At 45.3% G+C, this 19,414-nt stretch overlaps 1 protein-coding gene across 1 annotated transcript; it reads left to right on the forward strand.

Moving 5' to 3' along the window:
- The first annotated feature begins 210 nt into the window (after positions 1-210).
- CNIH1 (cornichon family member 1) lies at positions 211-18,359 on the forward strand. The gene is made up of 5 exons (XM_051822870.2): positions 211-438; positions 5,649-5,717; positions 9,577-9,689; positions 11,437-11,580; positions 13,848-18,359. The coding sequence occupies exons 1-5, from the start codon at positions 358-360 to the stop codon at positions 13,873-13,875; spliced, it is 435 nt and encodes a 144-aa protein (XP_051678830.1). The 5' UTR covers positions 211-357; the 3' UTR covers positions 13,876-18,359.
- Positions 18,360-19,414: the final 1,055 nt, after the last annotated feature.

Below are 19,414 nucleotides of genomic sequence, written 5' to 3' on the forward strand. Positions count from 1 at the left end.
AGTGCAAAACTACTTCACTCATCTTTGTATTTCAAGAGAGAAGTATAGAACCTGGGACAAACTGGGCACTCATTCAGTAAATACTTGTTCAGAGAATAAACCAGACAACCAAAGAAAAAGAATCCAACTGTGCAGACAACGTGAGTACGATGTACACTCCAGCCATCAGAGGGCGCCAGCGCGGCGCCCCTGGTGCGCAGGCGCGCTGGGAGGCGGGCACCACGGCGACGGCGGCGGCGGCGGCGGCGGCGGCGGTCCTGGCTGCGGCCGGGGGAAGTGAATGGTTTTACCCAGAGGGCTCTGCGCCGCCTTTCTCCCGCTGGCACCGGCGCCGCTCCCTACTGCTCCTGCCCGGCCATGGCGTTCACGTTCGCGGCCTTCTGCTACATGCTGGCGCTGCTGCTCACCGCGGCGCTCATCTTCTTCGCCATCTGGCACGTGAGTAGCCGGGGCTGGGGGGAAGGCGGGCGAGGCGGCGGCGCAGCCCCTTCTCGCCCGGGGCCCACAGTGTCGGGGACGCGGCGGCCCCCCGGAGGTCGGTGCGCCGGGGGATGGGGCCGGGGCGGCGCGGGCCGCGCCGAGAGGGGTCTGCGCGCCCGTCCGCCTCGCGGCCTGGGGGCTGCAGGTCGGTGGGGGGCAGCCGGGCGAGGGTCGCCTGGCCGGCGCGCGGCAGTGTCCAGGCGCAGGCCGCGCGCACCGCTACTCCGCCGCGGCGGGGTGGGGCGGCCGCGGTCCAGCCGGGCCCTGCGGGACAGCGCCCCGCACCCCCGGCGCTCCACATCCCGGGGGAGGCTGTCGAGGGCGCCCCGAGCCTCGGGACGCACTTAGCGAGAAGTTTTTACGAATGCTTATATGATGTAATACCGAGTGCCTGCCTGATGGAGGGTTTCCGCAGGAGTGTGGCCAACGCCGATGGGCACAGCCCGGCCGAGATGCATTTCCAACCGGACGACTTCTAGGCACTTGTTGGGTCTTCGAATAGAATCGTGTCCTCTGCCAGCCCCCCCAGCCCCTCCTCGGGATTCCTGCTTCCTGTGAACTTGGACGCGGGGCGCGTTGCTTTGTCCACCGCCTCTCGCCGCTCCCCGCCCTAAGTCACGCTTTGACCGCCGGCTGTTTCTCTGGAGACGGTCTCCGAGCCACCTCTGTAATTTATGGTTGCCTGGTTTGGTAGAGGGCGTTTTAATTTGATTTTCAGAATGCTCAGAAACCGTCGGTTGCGCTGAAGGAGTTTTAATATCTTTGACTCGCATCCTGAAAAGCCCGTAGGATTAAAAAGCGCATCCTCAGTGGGCCTGAAGAGGAACAGGCTTAAGTTCCCGGTGACAGTTCTACCAGAGACTTTTTTAATTTAATTATTTTATTTTATATTATTATTTACAGATTTCTGGTTCTGTAGCATAAAGTGGGAGGCGTTGAGAGCCATGAGTTTTGTCTTCCTTTTGCTCCTGTCCTCCCCATAGCCCAGTGCCTTCTGGAATGATGGCCTCCCTTTGAACAGCTGAGGGTGTTCACCCCCAAGTCAGGTGTGGTCCTGCCCACGCCAGGGATTTGTTACGAAACATCCGGAGAAACGGAGTGATGGGCTGGCAGCAGTGTCTTGTGCCAAAAGACGTCTCACAAGCAGAGACACGGCACGGACCATTCCCTTTGGCTCAGCAGTGCAATTCTGCTTGGTTGCCACCCTGCCTGCTCGTGGACAGGGGCGTGCTTGGGTAGGCTGCTAACTTACAGACATGGCTGCTATCTCAGTGCTGGTCAGGAACAAGGAGGACCCTGAGGAGCGTCAGGGCTGGTGCCAGGGAAGCTGGAGCAGCCCCCGATGGAGCTGCAGTGTGTGGCCATGGCCTGGCCGTGGCCTGGCCGTGGCCTGGCCGTGGATGGGGTTCACTGGCGGTCACCTGCTGCTTGCTGCAAGGAGATTCCGAGCAAGGAGCTGCGCGGTGGCCCTTTCCACATTTTTACTTTTAGGACCACCTTGTACTTGGCTTCAGGAAAACCAGAAGCGCGCCTTTTAAAAAATGAGTAGTTTAATTTCAGCTTTGAAATGCATGTCTCCTGGAAGTAGATAATTTTAAGCCCTGTTACAGAATTAAAAAAAAAAAAGAATCCTGTCACAGGTTAATGGAGAGCCTTCATGCTTAGGGGTTTCTTAGTTCAGAGAGTCACTGCACCCTTTTGGAAACAATTCTAAACAAACATGTAATTTTTTTTTTTTTGACAGGCAGAGTTAGACAGTGAGAGAGAGAGAGAGAGAGAGAGAGAGAGAGAAAGGTCTTCCTTCCGTTGGTTCACCCTCCAAATGGCTGCTACTGCTGGCGTGCTGTGCCGATCTGAAGCCAGGAGCCAGGTGCTTCTCCTGGTTTTCCATGCGGGTGCAGGGCCCAAGCACCTGGGCCATCCTCCACTGCCCTCCCGGGCCACAGCAGAGAGCTGGACTGGAAGAGGAGCAACTGGGACTAGAACCCGGTGCCCATATGGGATGCCGGCACCGCAGATGGAGGATTAACCAAGTGAGCCACGGTGCTGGCCCTGATAAACATGTAATTTTAAATTGTCTATTATCCACGTGACCTGAACTTTTATTCTTTTTTTTTTTTTTTTAAGAATTTATTTATTTGAGAGTCAGAGAGACAGGTCTTCCATCTGCTGGTTCACTCCCCAAATGGCTGCAACCTGAGCTGGGCTGATCTGAAGCTAGGAGCCAGAAGCTTCTTCTGGGTCTCCCATGTGTGTGCAGGTCATCTTCTGCTGCTTTCGCAGGCGCATTAGCAGGGCGCTGGATTGGAAGTGGAACAGCTGGGACTTGAACCTGTGTCCATAGGGGATGCCAGTGCTGTGGACGGCAGCTTAACCTGCTGTGTCACAACACTGTCCCCAGGTATCCTGAGTTTTATACTTGGCATCTTGAGGGATTTATCTGTTTTTTTATTTTTATATTTTGTGGGCGATCTTATGAACATTTTTGTTTAGCCACACAAAAAGCCACTGCAAAAGAGTTGAAATCCTCTCATTTAAGAATCCTATCGGAAGAGCATTGAAAACTCTCACTTAGGGCACTCAAACAGAAACACATTCGGCATCATATGCAAAAGGGCGCTGGAAGTCACCTAAAGGTAATGTCCGATAAAGAAAGTAGTGTTAAAGATAAGTTTTGTATTTTGCTATCAAATTTGATCTTGTTATAGGCAAATACTGTTTTTCTTTTGTGATGATGGTCCTTGTCTTGAACTTTATTACTAAAATGCAGTGGGGATATATCACAGTAGTGTCAGGTTGCTAATCATGTCCGTGAGTATTCAGAAATCAGTATCTTCTGATTTCACATTTATATATATATATATATATATATATATATATATATATATTTTGACAGGCAGAGTGGACAGTGAGAGAGAAAGACAGAGAGAAAGGTCTTCCTTTTGCCGTTGGTTCACCCTCCAATGGCCGCCACGGCTGGTGCGCTGCGGCCAGCGCACCGCGCTGATCTGAAGGCAGGAGCCAAGTGTTTCTCCTGGTCTCCCATGGGGTGCAGGGCCCAAGCACTTGGGCCATCCTCCACTGCCTTCCCGGGCCACAGCAGAGAGCTGGCCTGGAAGAGGGGCAACCGGGACAGAATCCGGCGCCCGGACCGGGACTAGAACCTGGTGTGCCAGCGCCGCAAGGCGGAGGATTAGCCTATTGAGCTGTGGCGCTGACCCACATTTATATTTTTATCATTTACTTGTGTTAGGGGCCATTAGAACAGGAAAATCTCCTGATGAATTCTTTTTTGTTGTTTTAATTTGTTGATTTTTATTTGAAAGGCTGAGTTACAGAGAGAGGGAGAGACAGAGAGAGAGTGATCCTCCATCCTCTGGTTCACTCCCCAGTGGCTGCAATGGCTAGAGCTGTGACAGACCAAAGCCAGGAGCCAGAAGCTTCTTCCAGGTCTCCCAAGTGGATGCAGGGGCCCAAGCACTTGGGCCGTCTTCTGCTGCCTTCCCAGGCACATTAGTAGGGAGCTGGATCGGAAGAAGAACAGCCTGGACTAGAAATGACATCTATATTGGATGCCGACACTGCTGGCAGTGGCTTAACCTGCTACTCCACAATGCCAGTTCCAAATTCTGTCCTTTTTAAAAAAAATCTCCAGTGTTTTTCTCTCTCCGCACCTTCCATTCAATATTTATTGAACACTTAAATATGTGCCAGGTGTCATTTTTATGTTTTAGGTCCTGGGCCACAGTAGTGAATACAGTAAAAATCTTGGTTCTCTTCAATGTTATTCTAGCATTACTGATTACTGATAATACAGGGCGGTGCTTGTCTCACTTAGAAAGATGCTATTCCCAACCCAGCAGGGGAGGCCGGGATCAGTTCTGTGTCCCCTGAGTAATCAGTGGCAGCAGCTGACATGGCTCCTCTGTGAACTTGCTGCCATTGGCCTCTCTGACACACGGTGTCAGTGCCACACGGTTGTGTATGGCCTGTATTTTGGGTCTAAGTACATTTTCACTTTGAAGTTCTGTGCTTTAGTGACCCCTAAGGTGATAGCCATATCCCTGCAGAGTGTGGACAAAAACTGCCGTGTGCCCTACAGCTCAGTCTGACACATACAGGAGCTGAGACCAGCTGAGGGGAGGGGACGTTGCTGTCTTCCATCCCGCTGGGGCGTAAACGGAGAAGGTTGGGCAAATCCCTTAGGTCTCTTGCTCCCGTTCTGTCATCCTCGCCCCGGTCCCGCGCACGCCTGCTTGTGTTGGTCAGATTTGCATGTGGTCTGTGGGAGGAAGGCCGAACTCCTCTCCAGGGCATGAGGGTGCAGCACCCGGGGCAGCCCCACCACCTCACAGCACGGGGAAGAGCTTCCCGCAGGTTCCCCGGCCCTCGGCTGCCAGACAGCCTTGACCCCCTAACACTGGGGACTCTCCAGTTTCTGACGTCACCTGGGCGGGCCTGCCTGTGAGGCAGAGGTCAGCTACGGCCTCTATCCTGAGACTAATCCTGCAAAGTCAGGGTGAGCCTGCTCAGATCTGAAAGGCATCACCTTCTCACCTCCAGAGATACCTGCTGAGTTCAATAAACAGATTCTTCCCTTGGGCCTGAAGGGGAGCAAGTTGAAGTGCCAAGTCTGTCTCTGGTGTCTCAGCGGTGCTGTGGCAGGGGCAGGGCCTGCCCACATCATTCAAAGTGCTCCTGCAACGTGCAAGCGAACCTGTTGGTAAATGCCAGTGAAGTGCTACCTGCAAACATGCACGAGAGTGCCGTTAACTTTGCCTGAGACAGTCAGGAAAACCCCAGAGAGTAGTTGATACATAGGAAGCAGGTTTTTAAGAGAAAGAGGAGTTTGGATAAATAATTGTGGAGGTAGGGGAAGTCATATCTCAAGTAGAGAAAATAAGAGAACGGGTATTGAAGAGATGGAAATTTGAAGGTAATGAGCTCAGTGATATCAGATCATTTTAATGATAATGACATAACAGTGTTTTCAGTTCTTTTAATCTGATTCTTGTGGTTCTTGCTATTAGTATGTGTTGTTTACTGTAAATTGGTTTGCTTTTACTTTCGTTTTATTAACTTGTTTCAGTAGTTATTTGATGGTGGGGCAGGTTTGTTGCTCCTTTTTATTCAAATGAGTGGTCCTAACTGTTTTAATTTTATTTTAGATTATTGCATTTGATGAGCTGAAGACTGATTACAAGAACCCTATAGACCAGTGTAATACCCTGAATCCTGTAAGTTACAATATAGGATTTGTCTATAGATTTTTATATTTTGATATAATTTTGAAAATGGCCAGTATTCTCAGTGGCATGGTATATTTGTACTTTTTGAAATAGGCACAGTTTTTAAAATGTTTTTTTTTCTGTCATGTGTGACTATTCTGACTATTATTAATCTGCTGGTGATCTTGTCAGCTGTCATACTAACATTCTTCCAATCTGCTTTTTACGTTGTCGGCCAAAGACAGTTGAAAAGGTCAAAAAGATTAAAAGAGTCAAAATTGCACTAAAGGTGTGTACTGCTTTTCAGTTTAATGCTTTGATGCTACTTCATTTCATGGGGAGGGTAGGGCGTTTGTATTGTTCTGTTCAGTGTGCTTGTTCATATGCCTGTTGAGGTTTATGATTTCATGAAACTTCATACTTTATGCAAATATTTGCTTGCTGGCCCAGTCAAGTAGGGAAAGCTGTTAAATGCTTATGCCTTTTTAAATGTCATAGCCATAGGCACTTCTGTATTAAATTATTTGGTGCAGTGTTTGAAAGTTGGTTAACATAAAGCGCCTTTCTAACAGAGTTGAGATTATTCTTGAGTTGTGGCTTTATTGTGAGGTGGGAGGCAGGTGGCATCTTTGGTAGGGACTTAGCTGCCTTGGCTAGCTTTAGCTCTGGCTAGGGGTGTTCTGGAGTAGATTCAGCCTCTCCGCTACTGCTTTTTCTTAGCCTTTCAGGTGGATAGCTCTGTTCTTGCATTCTGGAATCTTGAGGTAATTGCCCTTTGGACTTACGCTGCTAGAATTTCATAGAAAGCAATTTGTCTACAAATGTCTAGAGTTACGTGTAGTGCATGTCCATTCTCAGTCTCTAAGACAGACCTGTCCTACACTAAGCTGTGAGATGGAATGGAGTTAGTGATCCTGTGGCTCCATTTGCTTAGAGGTTTTATGGATTTTTTTTTTTTTTTTACTTTTGTAGGAAAATTTTCTTCCAGTTCATAGGTTTAATTTGACTTCAGTAGTCTGAAGCAGAAGGAAAACAATGGATGCATTTTCAAGAAGTGAAATATAGTAATTCATCCTTAAAAATACAATGAAATAGGAGTATGTGTAGCATTTAGTTGTGTAAAATGCCAGTGCACTAGCACGCTGGCAGAGCTGACAGATGGAAGAAACATCTGTCGTGTGAGTTTGCTACCTTATCAGTTTTCCAGGTACAAGTGAATGATGGTTTGATTTTTAGTTTGTCTTTTGAGAACTGTTACAGGAAGACTTGATGTAGATACAAGGATAACTGTTAACTTAGCAGCTGTGGCTCTGTTCTGTGGCATGAAATGGGAGGAAAAGAATGCCTTCTGGTTGGAAATACTATGTTCATTATAAAAATCCCAACCTTAGAAGTTGAAACTAATTGTTACCAGGAAACAAGTAGACTGCAGGCTCTCCTTTTGACAGTATTTTCTTCTGGAATGAATAGTATTCTGTGCTCTTTGGCTTTTTTATTACTGCCAGTAACCAACTGATGAGGAGAGTAATAGTAACTGCAGTTAGACGAGGCCTTTGTTGGGTGCCAGGCTGTGTGCTAAGCATTATACCTGGATTTCGTTGGTTCAGCTCTCGTGCCAGTCCTCAGAGGTCGGTGTATTTTCGTTCTCATGAGCAGGAGAGTGTGTGGATGGCTTGGCGAGCTGAAAGCACTTCGCTCAAGGTTCCGCAGCTAAGGGAATGCCAGAATTGGAACCCGGACAGCCTGAGTTTTTGAAGCTAAAGCTCGTATTTCCCTAATTCATTGTTATTTAAGAGGAGCAAATTTCATTTTAACATAATATGCCTGATTTCTGGCTTTTCTTAATGGAAAGAAAGTGTCACTGAGAACACACATGAGCCAAACCCCCTGCCGCCACGGGGGTAGGGAGGTCAGGGTGTGGCCGCCCAGGTCGCGCCGTGGCTAGGGTGCCGATCATTGGCTGAGCAGCAGTGCATCTGACAGTTTTCCCTATCAAAGTTTGTTTTGACAGTTCTGCCAAAGTATGGGGGAAGACACATATCCTAATTTCCAAAAACGAGAACTTCAACAAGAGAGTATTATATTTTGCGTGCCTGAGTACTGCCACTTGAGCCGTGTTTGCGTGAGGTACTTGTCCTGGATACTAGTTTGTGTATGAACTTGAGTTCTTAAGGAGGGTAAGTTTTGTGGTACTCACAGGGCATTTCATCACTGAAGAGCTGGTTTTTGTGAGATGCATAACAAGTGTATCTGAACTTGTTTTTGAGAAGGGAGGGAAATGTGAATTTTTTTTCGTATTAGAACTGGTGAGTTGCAGGTTATCTTCACACTCTTACAAAATAAGTGCTTAAGAGCAGTGTGGGTTGTGCTGATTTGAAAATCATGCCCTTTCCATACCCTAGCTGGGAAGGGTGGGCTGAATGATTGCATAATGATTTGTATCTATTGACTTCAGAGGGCTGAAGTAGGCTTATTGTCTTAGGAAGAAAATCTCTGATATTTAAACAGAGCAGCTCTGGTGGAATTTGTAATAAAATGCCTATTTTTCTTCATTTGTCTTGATTGTAGTCACTGGGCTTTGATAGATGCTGATTCAAAGGTTCCTGCTACAAGTTTACATGTGTGTGCAGAGTTGATCTTCTGTTTATTGTTGTTTATTATATTGCTTACCTTTGTAGAAGATACCTGGCTAGTGGCATACATTATTTGGTTTTTACTGGGATTTCCTCTAAAATAGTATTCGTTACAAAGTTGAATAGTTTTAGATTGGTAAAAGTAATTTGACTATTAGAAAATGGGCTTTAGTATGTAGTATAATTATTTCTACAGCCATGGTTTCCCCTCGGGAAAAGTCTGAAGATGTTGAAGAATCACGTGATTTGAACGTGGGCTGAAATAAACTTGGGAAACTGGCTGCACAGCTCTGAGTTACTGGGGCTTCTTTGGCCAAAACTTTCCTTGAAGGGTTTTGATATTTTTGTTTAAGACATTGGTCTGAAATCTTGACGATTATAAAGATGTTAAATAAAGCACTAGCTCTTGGTGACTTTATGAAAACCATTTTGCTTAAATTAGCTTTTCCTCACTAAATACTGCCTCCTACCAAAAGGTTTTGAGTTCTGAGTGTCCACTGGTCTTAGGCTGTGTCTCTAGCGATTTGCTAGCAGGCAAGGCAGAAAGAGAAATAAAGGTCATGAAAGAATGAGAACTCAGGGACCTGGGAAATTCCAATTTCGTGGATGAGAACTCCGTCTTTTCCCTCCTACATTGCAGAAAGCACATCCTTTGCATTTGTGCTTCTTAGTGCTCGTCCCCTGACTGTGCTGAGATGATTGGCTGATTGCTTTCCATTGAAAAATGACTCGTGGTAATGTGATGTGGTTTGCTAAATACTATATATGTAGCAGTCCTGGTTTCTGTAAAAGGCTTAAAAACACTACTGTGTGAACTTCTAAAGGACAGTTTTGTTTTTGTGGACTTTTTGTGCCGTGTTGCATGTGATCAGATACTTCATTTTTATATTTTTATCAGTGTTGAGTAGCAGAAAGAAGAAGTATTCCAATCCATGAGTGGAGAAGTGAACAGTCTGGGTGGTAACTTAGTATAATTCAACCGGTTGCTTAGAGAATATGAGTTTTAAATTTTAAGCCTTATTTTACAGCAAGCTGTATCTTCTGATCAGCTTGCTTGTAGCCCTGTTTTTGGTAAAAAGTAAAAGTAAAAATGTGGCGCTAAAACTCAGTAAAATCATTTGTCTCTGATTTAAGAGTGAGTTTTCATTATGGAAACTTGGTTGCCACCTGCCCTCCAGAGTAGCCGCTGTTGACGGTCACTGCGCTGTGATAACGAGCTTGTGTTTTTCTTCCAGCTTGTACTTCCAGAGTACCTCATCCATGCTTTCTTCTGTGTCATGTTTCTTTGTGCAGCAGAATGGCTTACACTGGGTCTCAATATGCCCCTCTTGGCATACCATATTTGGAGGTAATATTTAGATATGCTTTTAATATTTTTCCTAATTAAAATTTAATTGTACTGTAGTTGATATGCTAGCCACCGAAATGAAAATTGAAAATCAATTGGTATTTATTTTTTTAAAGATGTATTAACTTATTTGAAAAGCAAAGTAACAGAGAAAAGAGAAAGAGAGAGAGAGGACTGAGGGGAGAGAGAGTGAGAGTGAGCACACCCTTCCCTACGCTGGTTCACTCCCTGAAGGCCTGCAGCATCCCGGGGCTGGGCCAGGCTGAAGCCAGGAGCCAGGAGCTCCATCTGGGTCCCACCTGGGTGAAAGGCCGCGAGTACCTGAACCATCACTGCTGTCTTCCCGGGTGTACATGAGGAGGAAGCTCAGTCTGCATCCATCCCAGGCACTCCGATGTGGGATGTGGTTATCCCAGGTGGCAGCTTCACTCAAGTACCACACACCCACACTGGCATTTCGTTTTCTAGAAACCGAATGGATGGGGACCGATGTTCTGGCACAACGGGCTGAGCTGGCATCTGTGACGCCAGCATCCCATATGGGCACCAGTTCAAGTCCTGGCTACTCTACTTCTGATTCAGCTCCCTGCTAACGTGCCTGGGAAGGCAGTGGGTGATGACCCAAGTGCTTGGGCCCCTGCACCCTCATGGGAGACCAGGAAGAAGCTCCTGGCTTTGGCCTGGCCCAGGCCAGCCCTGGCCATTGGCAGCCATCTGAGAGAGAACCAGAGGTTGGAAGCTCTCTCTCTCTGTTTCCCCTTCTCTCTCTTTGTAACTCTTTGCCTTTCAAAAGAGTAAATAAGTCTTTAAAAAAGAAAGAAGTCAAATGGATGAACAAATAGCTGTTTTAATACCTATCATAGAGCTTACTTAATTACTTCTTGAAGGGATTTTTAAAGAAAAGGAAGGCTGACTTACATACAGTAAGTGCACAGGTCTGGGGCCTGCAGATGAACGAGGTCTTATGAATATTTACACCTGGGCAGCTGCCACCGAGCTGCAGGGGATGCAGCAGCTGCAGCCCCAGGAGATCCTCTTGTGTCGGGGCTCAAGGCCACTGACCTCCGTCAGCTTAGATGAGTTTTCCCTGTCTTTAAAGATGTACAGCACGTGTTGAATTTCTTTCTCCATGTTTACTTTGTGACTATAAATAAACTTCGGTTATTTGTAAAAGATAGTTGTATTTCATAACTAATAGTTAGATCTGCCCTTTCTAGAGTTGGAGATTTTTGCTTTAGACAGACACGTCACAATCTCATGGCCTTGAGTTTAGGAAGTGCTTACGGAAGTGGCATTTAGGAATAAAGTGGTACGTCTGAGACTGGCTCCGAAACGGCTCAGAAAGTGTTCTCAAGGTTAGAGAACGAAAGAGAAGGCGGATACAGGCGTGGTGAACGTGCGTGTTTGGAATATTTGAGTGAAGGGTTCTTGTACCTTTTCTGTAAGTCTAATGTTATGTCAGTATAAAAAGTTGAAAATACCCTGATTTCATTTTTACTGTTATTTCTGTTTTTCTTGGATTTCTGAAAATGTAGACACCACATATGACTTGTTTAGCTAACCCTTTGTGCTCATTTTGGAGCTCTGGTTGTAAATTAAGGTGATAAAACGCCAGAATTCCACGTGACAGTGTGTTTGCCTGTGTGGACCACCTGTCGGCCACAGCTGTTTGGGAAGGGAAACCCTCTCTCCCAAGCTGCAGGCCTCCTGCCCTTTCTCAGTGGCTAATAGACTGTGTTTATTCCAGGTACATGAGTAGACCAGTGATGAGTGGCCCGGGACTCTATGACCCCACAACCATCATGAATGCAGATATTCTAGCATATTGTCAGAAAGAAGGATGGTGCAAATTAGCTTTTTATCTTCTAGCATTTTTTTACTACCTATACGGGTAAGTTTAAAAAGGTGAAAGTATGATTTTCCTTTGCTGCCCCCCAAATTTGCAGGCATTCTGGTCTTAGTACCCTAATTAGAGTCCACTTGACGAATAACTGCATGTCTTGAGCAGTGGTGACTGGTAATGGCACAGTTCAACATGCCACGCGCTGGTGCTCGCCCCAGCAGGCAGCTGGTGTCAGCAGTGGCTGGGTGCTGCTTGCCGCAGGCTGTTCAGACACCATCACTTGGGAGAGGACAGTCTTCGCTGTCCACGCAAAGTGCTGGCGTTGAGGGGATGGGACTGTGTGTGTACAAAGAACGTTTCTGCTGGGAGCTGGCGTGTTGATGCTTTCCTCCGTGTTCTTCGTAACCTGTGTGCACTGCCCTTTATTTCCTGGAGTGTTTGATTGGAGTGGGATGAGTGAATGAAAGCGCTCTGCCTTACGGGGCGGCGAGTTACCAGTGGATGGTGTCCTTGTCCCTTTAGGTTAAGGTTTCTCAGCTTTGGCACTGTTGACATTGTGGGCTGGGTAATTCTTTGTTGTGAAAGCTGTCCAGGAGAGTTAGCCGCATGCCAGGCCTCTACTGATTATGTGCCAGTAGTGCCCCTGCCCCAGTCACACAACCAGAAATGTCTCTGGGCATTGTCAGATGCCCCATGGGGCAAAACTGCCCTGGGTGAGAAGCTCTGGCATACTTATGTGCTGTAAAATGGCTGCTTATTAAAAGCAGACAAGGACATGGTTAAGCGTGGAATCAGAGTGATGCTTTAAGCTGTGTAAATATAGTAGAGCTCTCCCCTCATTTTCAAAATATAAAAATATTAGCTGTGCACAATGAAATTGAAGAGCTAATGGAATTCCCATTCCTTTCCTTTTGTTACTGGAAGCTTGATGAGAATTCTCACCTCAGCACTGCGCTATGTCGTATGTGCCGGTGAGAGCCCCGCCAGCTGGTAATAAAATCCTCTTGCTGCTTGTCACTGGAAGAATGAGAATCCCTTAGTGCAGCCACAGGTGCTTCTCAGATATGCAGCAAAGGTAGCGAGCAGGTTCTGAAAAGTGAAAATTCATGTTATTCTAACTCCAAGTTAATTTTCACTTTTGACGTTCCTATAACAAGTGTGTAGAACAGTACTGCTCTGTAGTGAGCACTTAAACTTGCTGAAAGGAAGAAAAAAAAATGAATGATCAAATGAACTATAAAACTGGAGATGTGGGGCTGGCGCTGTGGCGTAGCGGGTAAAGCCACCACCTGCAGCACCAGCATCCCATATGGGCGCTGGTTCGAGTCCCTGCTGCTCCACTTGGGATCCAGCTCTGCTACGGCCTGGGAGAAAGCAACAGAGGACGGCCCAAGTGTCTGGGCCCCTGGCACCCATGCAAGAGACCCTGATGAAGCTCCTGGCTCCTGGCTTCTGCCCGTCCCATTGCAGCCACCTGGGGAGTGAAAGAACAGACGGAGGATCTCTCCCCCACTACCCCGTAACTCCGATTTTCAAATAAATAAAACAGTCTTTTTAAAAAAAAAAAAAAAACAACAAACTGGAGATGTGCAGTTGTGGAAAATGTTCACAAGGTTGAGGCAGCACTTGGATGTTTGTTGCGTTTCAAGATTGTCTACCAAAGATTGCTTACCGCCTTACTTTGTGTTTCTGTTTAGAGGTGTGTGCTTTGAGACATGTGCTTTTTGAACCATGCTCTTATGCCCTGCCTCCCTCACGCTTCATGTGAAAATTGCCCTTGGTAGTTGAAGCTGAAGTAAATGCTCACTGCCTTTTTTGCTGGTTTGTCCTGTTTTCCGTTGCTCTTGCTTAGAGCGCTTCTCTGATGGGAGTGTTCCTTAATTGTCCATTCCCTTCTATTAAATGGGAATAATGACAGTGCCTGCCTCCTAGGACTGCTTGAGTTATGTGAGGTGATGCCTGTGAGAGAGCTGGCATGGGCCTCACACGACCGGTGCCCTCCACAGATGTGCTCTGCTGGGCTGAGATGTGGCCCTGAGCACGGTGGCCTTTGAATTACTTCTCAAAGCCCTGGTCCCCATGGAGCTCTCAGCCGTGCTGCTTGCTTGCTAGAACTGGGAAGGAAATAAGGGACCATTACAACACTGCCCGCCGCCAAATCTTAGGGTAGGCGAAAGTCCACAGACGCAGATGAAGCTCCCATGTGAGTTGTCTCCGCTGCACTCTGCAGTGTGCAGTGTGACGCCGACGCAGCTTCTTGATGCGCTCAGGTTTGTAGGTTGCGTGCGTTGTAACAGCTCTTTTCTTCTTTGCAGCATGATCTATGTTTTGGTGAGCTCTTAGAACAACACCCAGAAGACGTGGTCCAGTTCAGTGCATGCAAAAAGCCACCACATGAAGGGATTCCTTCCAGCAAGATCCTGTTTCCAAGAGTAGCCTACGGAAGCTGATCAGTTACTTTCAAAATGACTCCTTATTTTTTAAATGTTTCCACATTTTTGGCTTGTGGAAAGACTGTTTTCATATGTTACATTCAGATAAAGAATTTAAATGGAATTACGTATAAATTAATATAAAATGATTACCTCTGGTGTTGACAAGTTTGAACTTGCACTCTTTAAGGAACAGCCATAATCCTCTGAATGATTGCATCAATTGCTGACTGTCCTTAGTCCATTGGAAGCATTTCTTTATAGGAACTTCTAGGGCTTATTTTGGTTTTATTGAAATGCCATCTAATTATAAATTAGCTGTAGATATCAGGTGCTTCTGATGAACTGAAAATGTATATCTGACTTGTGGGAAACTTCATGAGTTTCCTCATCTATCATGTAGATGATTATGGATACACTTAGACAAATAAGAAGAGTGGGATTTTTTTCCCTTCGACTTGAATATTATCCCTGTATATTGCATGAATGAGAGATTTCCCATAGTTCCATCAGAGTAATATACTTGCTTCGATTCTTAAGCATAAGTGAACATGATATAAAAATGTATGCTGAATTATTTGTGAAGAATGCATTTAAAGCTATTTTAAATGTGTTTTTATTTGTAAAACATAAGTAAGAAATTGGTTATGCTTACTGTTCTAATCTGGTGGTAACGGTATTCTTAAGAATTTGCAAGTACATTAGATGTTCAGAATGGAATGAGAGAGAAAGCTGTATCACCATCCTGCTGTTCCTTTAGTGCAATACAATAAAACTCTGAAATTAAGACTTATTTTCAGTGCATTGTTTTAAAAATGACAAGTAGTGATTTTTTAAACTTGCTTCAATCTGTAACAAAGACCTATTACTGTCATTAGAGGAAAAACAGAACTGGAGAATATTATCCTGTAGTTTTTCTTAGAAATACCATGCCTGGATCTAAAATGCATGATTTTCAGACGGCCACGAGTGCTCCCGTCTCGTCCTCTGGGGAGGGCATCAGTAATGACGACAGGACGCATCCTTTCTCTTAACAGCTGAACAACATCAAGCACTTAGAATGTTTCACGTTTCTTTCTCCTTTCTGAAAGAGCTGGTTTTGAGGTAAAGGAGCTTGTCAGTTTGAAATGTTGCTGCTGCTTGCATGGCAGGTGAGTTGTGGCTAGCACGTGGTCGGAAGCATTCCTGGGCCTTATTTGGGACGAGGAAGTTCAGGTGGTTGAGGAGGATGCAAGTCCCCAGCAGAGGATCGAGAGAAGGAAAGCCACGTGCAGCATTCCCCGGGGCGATGGGGCGGTTACGGATGTGCCCGCGGAAGCCTTGCTCTAGGAGCTTCTCACTGGCAGAGCACCGCTGCGGTAGAATGCCTGCCCACCCCTGGGAGAGCAGCTGTTTCCAGTAGGGAGTGAGTAATTGGGCTGAGTATGTTGAAGAGGATGTAGAACCAGAGACTGGGGAGTCCAGCCATTTCACAGCAGGGATGCTCTGAGGATCTTGTACTTCATGGTCTGGAGACCAGCTTAGGGGAGTCTGACTGCTTGTCAGTTCAGCCAGTAAATCACTTAGCGAGCACTCGCTGGGCACTGATAGGAGCATTCAATTTCAGGCCCCCTCCCCTCCCTGCCTGCCCCAATGTGGGTACCCACTTCTCATTTTTCTTTCTTGTTCACAAGTACTTTGGAGCCTGAGTTCTGGCAAAGCCTTCTGTATTCCACATTGGTTTCCTGGGGCTCTTACCATAGTCTTCCTCTCCCAAGTATTCTCTTGAACCCCTCTTCTCCTAGGAAACACTACTTTATAAATTTTATCATTTTAATCTATTCTGGAATATTTTCCAGGATTAATGCGAGGTTTACTGGTCGGAAGGCACATTCGCGTGCTTCCAAAATTCTGATTCCTTAGGGGTGATTGACAGTGAGGTTCGCCCATCTCGGTGGAATGTTAGTTCCTGGGCAGGTGAGTGATTAGAAGGTTGAGCTGTGGGATGCTCTTGTCTACCTGCCTTTACCTTTTCCAGTGTGTTATGAAATTGAATCACCAAGAGAAAGCAGAAAGGAAATACTTGCGTCCAGCCATACCTGTTAGCGCTTTTCCTTCTTCGAATTTATCACTCCTGTCAGTCTTCGGGGTGGCCCTGGCCTGCCCTGTGCCATGCCTGCGGATTCAGTCAAGCCAAGAGTGTGCGTTTGTAATCCTTTTCAGTTCCTATCCGATGCTCCCTGTGCAGTGACACCTGTTTATTGAGGTACTTTCTTCTCATAATCACTTGTGATATCTTATGCTTCTGTTGGCCTTTAAGAGCTTCAGAAACAGTTTTCGTTTTTGCCTGTTCTGTTGCACCATCTAAACCAACAGCTCTTGGTTCCTATGCTAGGACATACTCTTGAAGAATTTTTTAGATACTAAATGTGATCTACGTAGCAGTTCTTTAGAGTAACAGTATTCTATCATGGCAATGTGCCTCTTACTCAGTAAGGAGTTTGTATTAGTTTTCATCCCTGAAACAAATACCTGAAGAGAAGCTACTTAACAGAGGAAGAGGGGTATTTTGGCTCACAGATTTGGAGGTTCACAGTCCAAGACTGGGTGACCCCACTGATCTGGCATCTGATGAGGAGGAATGCAGGCAGAGGAAGCAGCACGGAGCAAGCCAGAAGGCAGGGAGAACCTGCTGGTCCCCTGTGCCAGGGTCTCTCTGGGGGTTCCACCTCAGCAGTCTCATCCAATCTGGTCACTTCCCAAAAGCCACCTTCATAGAGCACAACTGGATTAAATCTCTACCTTTAATCTATGATTGGAGACCAAGCCACATGGACCTTTGGGGAACATCCAATCTAATGTCCACACTAGAGCAGGGTTGTGTGTTAGAATCTGTTTGTGCATATCTAAATGTCGGTAATGCTGTGTGATGGTTTTCATGATGCTCAGCTGCTTTCCCTACTTCCCACTCCAGGTTAGACGAGAATTGGTCCCAGGCTTTTGGACAGACTGCTCATTTGTTTGAAGTTTGAATTATTTTTCATATGAAGGGAAGTGATAGGAAATGACCAGACCGTCCACTTTTGATGTGTATTGAGAATTGGTAAACTGGTTAAACCATGAATGGCCAGCCCGATAAATTCAGATGCATGAACAGTGATTGTCAGAAGATAGCAAAGTGGGTGGCTGTGTGGATCATGTCTCATTTAAAGCTTGCCCACTGTTCTTCAATACTACTCATGTAAATATCTCTCATAAAGCTCTTCTCTGTGCTCCAAAACAATGTATCTTGAAAATGTCAATTACTTGCATATAAACAAAATAGAGCCGTATAAGCTTTGAAGCTGGACAGATATTTCCCTTCGTACAGCACTTCTCTTTTCCTCTGATTGTGTGTTTAGGAATAGTGCTCGTGAGATAGCACTGCCATGATGCAGGTGGCAGCTTCTGAGTACCTCTTGTGCCCTGCATGGAGAGCTCTCTTTAGGTGTGGCTCTATCAGTGAAATCTGACTTGGCAAATCCATTTAAGTCATGAAATGTATTTAAGAAGTATACATCTGTACTTCATCTGTGTCATTTAATATCCACAAATGTATATCTTTCAATAATCAGCTGGGTAGTAGAATTCTGTGTCAGAAATTTTGATGGCAAAAATATTTTAAAACACTTTTAGAAAGGATTGAGAAATATGGATGCTTTGTCTAGCATCGTTCATGATAGTACTCATGTTCATCCTTTCTGGAAACAATGTCCGTCTCAAATAATTTTAAGCTCATTTTGCTCAAACCAGTCATTGATTGGCAGTCAGACCAGCAGCTAAGAAGTTTCTGGTACTAGTAATATAGCTTAGAAGATCATTCTGAACAAGTACTGTAGAGTGAAGCTGAAAGAAAAAACTTAATTCTGTTTCCGAATGTGTGACTAGCTTCCTTGTAACAATTTGACATTCAGAGCTATAAAGCTAAATGTCTAAAAGCAGTAAATAACTGCTGTGTGTTATGCTGGTTTTGGAGAAATAGTTCTAACTGTCTAAGATGTGGGGTTGAATTTGGTCCTGTGTTAACATACATTTGTGGAAGATGTAGAGAACATGTTGACATGAGTAAGAATGAATTCTCATATATGTCCATTTGTACAATGCTTTTAATCAGTATTTAGATCTCTTTGGTTACCATGTTTATGTATATTGGAGAAGAAAAATTTCTTAGATGTATGACTGGGTAGACCTTAAAACAACTAAGAGAAACATAAAATGTGGTTAGCTGTCTATCTGTTCCCCTTGTTTGTTAAAATCTGAGTTAACCTTATGGTGCTGTACCGCTGCCCAAAGAAATGCTGTTAAGTAGCCCTACCTTACTCCATAGAGCTTGCTTATTCTGCTTTTGTATATTTAATAAAAATTGTCTCAAATGTTTCCTTGTGAAGTTTATGGATAATGGTTGAGCATTTGTGTTAATTCAGTGTTAAATGCAGGCACCTCTGGTTTGTGTATGACTAGGACTCTGCACTTTCTCATCCCCCCACCACACACATTTTGGGGGATACACATAGGTTAGGCAAAAAAAATACTTTTCCTGGAATGTTGGAATTACATGTTATTAAACTGTACGATTCTATTCCAGCAGCGACACTCCCACAATATGTTATGGAATAATTGATGTTTTCCCTTATACTTAGTATTCATGTTAAGTTTATTCAAGTATTTCAGATGTTGAAGGCTTAATTACTACTTGTAATGAAAATTAAGAGATGCTTGTACTTTGAAAATTTGGTTATTAAAGGATTTAATTTTCCTAAGTGTTCATGAATAAGCTATATACTGGGAGAAAGCTAAGATTGCCAATGTCAATTTCAGTGACTAATAGAATATTGTGATTTTAAATTGTGTTTGTTCGTAAAACTAAAATCATGAAGATACCCAACCTTTTTTCTGCATGCTCTTTGAAAAAGAGCTTTCTTCCCAGAGCATTTGGTATTTATCATCTGGGGTAAGACAGCCCTGGCTTAAGCATCTAGAACTGGGCTATGTGTTTGTCTTCCTTAAATCCTCGTACCATGTTCAGTTCGAGGAGCAGTATATGCACGCAGGTGTTAACTGTTGATTTTCTGTGACATCACTGGCATGCTCAGGTTCCCTGTCAGCAACTCCTAATTGTTCTGGAGTATTCCCTAGTGAAATTCAAGTAGTTCAGCAGCAGCAAGAGGAGTGTGAGCCTTGGTCCTGGTGTGACTTAGGAAGTCCATTTTGGTGTGGTGCGACTTTATCTTGTGTGGCAGTCCCTGAGTCTGCCTCCCAGTAGCAACGGCCAGATGACCACTGGCTCCCATTTGTGAAGACTGGTGGCCATGAGAGGCTGGGGCTGCAATTACTGCTCTCTCAAAACAGGTGTCTGACTTTCACGATGCTCGGCTAAAGCCAAATGACTGCTTTGGGTAGCTCAAAGTTGGATTTGAGGACAAAAAGATGGG

Source organism: Oryctolagus cuniculus, chromosome 12 (genome assembly GCF_964237555.1).
Source record: "Oryctolagus cuniculus chromosome 12, mOryCun1.1, whole genome shotgun sequence".
NCBI lineage: Eukaryota > Metazoa > Chordata > Mammalia > Lagomorpha > Leporidae > Oryctolagus > Oryctolagus cuniculus.

What these genes read in the sequence shown, in the direction of transcription:
- CNIH1 (XM_051822870.2), top strand. Translation starts at nt 358, where the DNA reads ATGGCGTTCACGTTCGCGGCCTTCTGCTACATGCTGGCGCTGCTGCTC. An exon ending in TCTTCTTCGCCATCTGGCAC is followed by an intron (nt 439 to 5,648) that starts GTGAGTAGCCGG and finishes ATTTTATTTTAG; the next exon opens with ATTATTGCATTTGATGAGCT. An exon ending in TTTTTTTACTACCTATACGG is followed by an intron (nt 11,581 to 13,847) that starts GTAAGTTTAAAA and finishes TCTTCTTTGCAG; the next exon opens with CATGATCTATGTTTTGGTGA.